The sequence below is a fragment of the Durio zibethinus genome, chromosome 15 (assembly GCF_047325235.1).
Source record: "Durio zibethinus cultivar Kanyao isolate XHJ-2024 chromosome 15, ASM4732523v1, whole genome shotgun sequence".
In the NCBI taxonomy this organism is placed as follows: domain Eukaryota; kingdom Viridiplantae; phylum Streptophyta; class Magnoliopsida; order Malvales; family Malvaceae; genus Durio; species Durio zibethinus.
Genome location: NC_143176.1, coordinates 7,823,244 through 7,826,113, shown reverse-complemented (window position 1 = coordinate 7,826,113; position 2,870 = coordinate 7,823,244). Strand labels below are relative to the sequence as shown.

The 2,870-nt window shown below is 34.3% G+C and overlaps 1 protein-coding gene across 1 annotated transcript; it reads left to right on the top strand.

Annotated features, from left to right (window-relative positions):
• Window positions 1–495: 495 nt before the first annotated feature.
• LOC111302352 (uncharacterized) lies at window positions 496–1,749 on the top strand. Its single transcript, XM_022898274.2, has one exon. The coding sequence runs from the start codon at window positions 993–995 to the stop codon at window positions 1,488–1,490; it is 498 nt and encodes a 165-aa protein (XP_022754009.2). The 5' UTR covers window positions 496–992; the 3' UTR covers window positions 1,491–1,749.
• Window positions 1,750–2,870: the final 1,121 nt, after the last annotated feature.

Below are 2,870 nucleotides of genomic sequence, written 5' to 3'. Positions count from 1 at the left end.
GATGCCAAGAAATTTGTGCACATATATGTGAACTTTGAACTCGAACAATTAAGAAAGAAGAGAAAGAATGAGGTAAGGGCTGAACTGATCTCATTGCCTAGAAGTTGATTGGATTCTAATGTCTGACCATTTAAACATTAGTTGATCATAGAGTTGTACCAATTAGCAGCAGTGGGTTCACTGTAGTGGGACTATGTCTAATCTTGTACGTTTGTTCAGTGCGCCATAGAATAATCTTGCGGCAAAAATGTCAAGCTGGTCTGTTATCATGTTGCATGTTTAGTGTAGTCAAGGCAGTTTATCTTGTTTATAATTTAATACCAATCTTGGCAAGTTGATTAGTGCTTCATCTGACCCTGATTACGAATTAAAGGGGAGAGAGAGTAGGATTGAAACAAATGCCATTGGACCCACGACTAGATCGCTAAATTATACAGATACACAAGTTATTCAATATAAAGAAAACTTTAAAGCATAGATGATTATATTAAAATTTAACTGCTTTCAATTTTCTTTTTCTAATTTCTTATTTGTTTGGGAGTACAAAGGGAAAATTCCCTGAATTTTTTTCCCTGGACCGACAAAGTATTAGAATGCTGCCATTAATGGATGCGACAACCCTATTGCCCACTGAACTATGCACATAACTGTCCCTCCTCGCTCTCTTTCAATAAGTCATCTCTTTTTTACTCTTCTTACTATTTGTGGTTGCAGAAACAGTGAACCTTTGCAGTTTGCACCTCATATAATGCTAGACTTACCCTCTCAGACTGCTTCACATCTATTCCCCTACCTCCCCTTTTTTCTTTCATAGACTAGTTTGATTTGCCTATGAACTTTTCCTTTCTCTGGCATCTCTTTGAGATTAGGCTGATTGATCTCCCATCGACCTACCATTACCGGATCATCATTTTCATTCTTTCGATTCCATTCAACTCATCTCTCTTTGCCTTTGCTATAGCTTAGCTACTTCAAGTTTTCTCTCTTGCATAATGGATTATCAGCCAAATACTTCTCTCCGTCAAAGCGTACCCAACAATCAACTCAACCTAGAGCTTGTCCTTGAGCTATCATCTTCTTCTTCCTCATCGCCCCATAGTCCAGCTGAACCTCGAATTTTCTCTTGTAACTATTGCCAAAGAAAGTTCTATAGTTCACAAGCACTTGGAGGCCACCAAAATGCCCATAAACTAGAAAGAACTCTTGCCAGGAAAAGCAGAGAGCAAAGCTCGGCTGTGTGTACTTATGGTGGATCGAATTCCCACTCAGGATACAGTCTCAGTGGTTCCAGCCATGCTCAACGTATGCAGTCAACAATCGTGCCGTTTGAACAACAAGGTCAAGCTGGTTGGTTTGCCGGAGAAATGGGCTATGGAAGGAGAGACATGAACTATGGTTCTAGAGAAGGGAATGGTTCTTGGTCCAAGGGATACAGGCCTGAAAATGTTGAGGAGGAGTTTAGCCAGGTTGACTTATCTTTAAGGCTTTGAAATTGCACTTCTATTTGAAAATTATTTTTTCATTTTATTTTTTGCGATACGCTTATATCTTTGAAATGAAAACTTATTAGTGTGAAGCATGGGGAAGTATTTATTAGAAAAAATTATAAGGCTGATTTTTTTTTTCTTTGTGACATTTTATTTTACTACAACCAAGAACGAGTAGAAAAAGGCTTGTATTCCATTGGGACAACTCACACGATCTTCTTTTACCTATGTTATAATGTCAAGTTTAAAGGATTTTTAAGGGTATATCCAAGTATGTAGTGTAATAGGAGGTGCATGTATCTAATTGCTTTAAAGATAAATTCAAATTCCACTTGAAGAAAGAAGAATTTTAACAGTTAACACTATGTATCAATAGATTATATGAACTCTTTTAAGTACAAACTACTTTCTATCTGTTAATTATAACCTAAGCACTAAGACCTAGTTTGGATGAAAAGATCATTACAAGAAGTCTTTTTTCTTTTTTTTTTTTTTTTTTTTCTTATCATACTTGTTATAGGCTCTGCAAATTAAGAATTGACATGTGATTAAGAATCGTCACATGTGAGCAGTACGAGTGTCATTCCTTGCTTATGTGAGATAATTTATGGAGTGTTGCTCGATTTTTTATATTATCGAAATTGAAAGATTTTTAAATTTGAGCCACTTGCTGGCTAAAAAGTTTGAATACATGGTATAGAAGAAATCAGAGCTTCTAATCCTATATGGAATGACTCGATGTTTACACTTTCATCTTTGATTAAGTAGGTCAAGATAGATTATAATGTTCATTAATTTCTCCTTCAATGAATCATGTAATAATAAATAGTTAAATGTGTTATGTTGCAATGCATATATCTACAAAAAATACATATGAACTAACAATTTTAGATGAGCTATCGACAATTAAGCATGATGTAAGCAATACATATTCATCACAATAACCATAGACATTCGAAATAAAATAATTCAACTTAAAAGTATTTCAAATAATATACATTATGACATACATGATGATAATCCTAAAGTTACCATGGTGAATGCGCATATATACCAAATATTAAATGAGATAGAATCATAGTATGCATATATATATATTTATATATATACACACCAAATACTATATGAGATAGAATCATAGAATGCATAAGAATCTGAATAGTAGTTAAATTTCACATGAAATTGTTTGAGCATTACGACAACCCTAATAATATCATGGCATATTAAATTTAATCTAAATAAGCTATCATGCATAATTGCATCTGCATGACCAGTTTATTCATGGATTATATCCCATGGTTTAACACATGGTTAAACGGTTTGGATATTACCTCGATGTTCGATTTGACTTCCAAATGTTGAATCGATATGGGTTGAATTGAC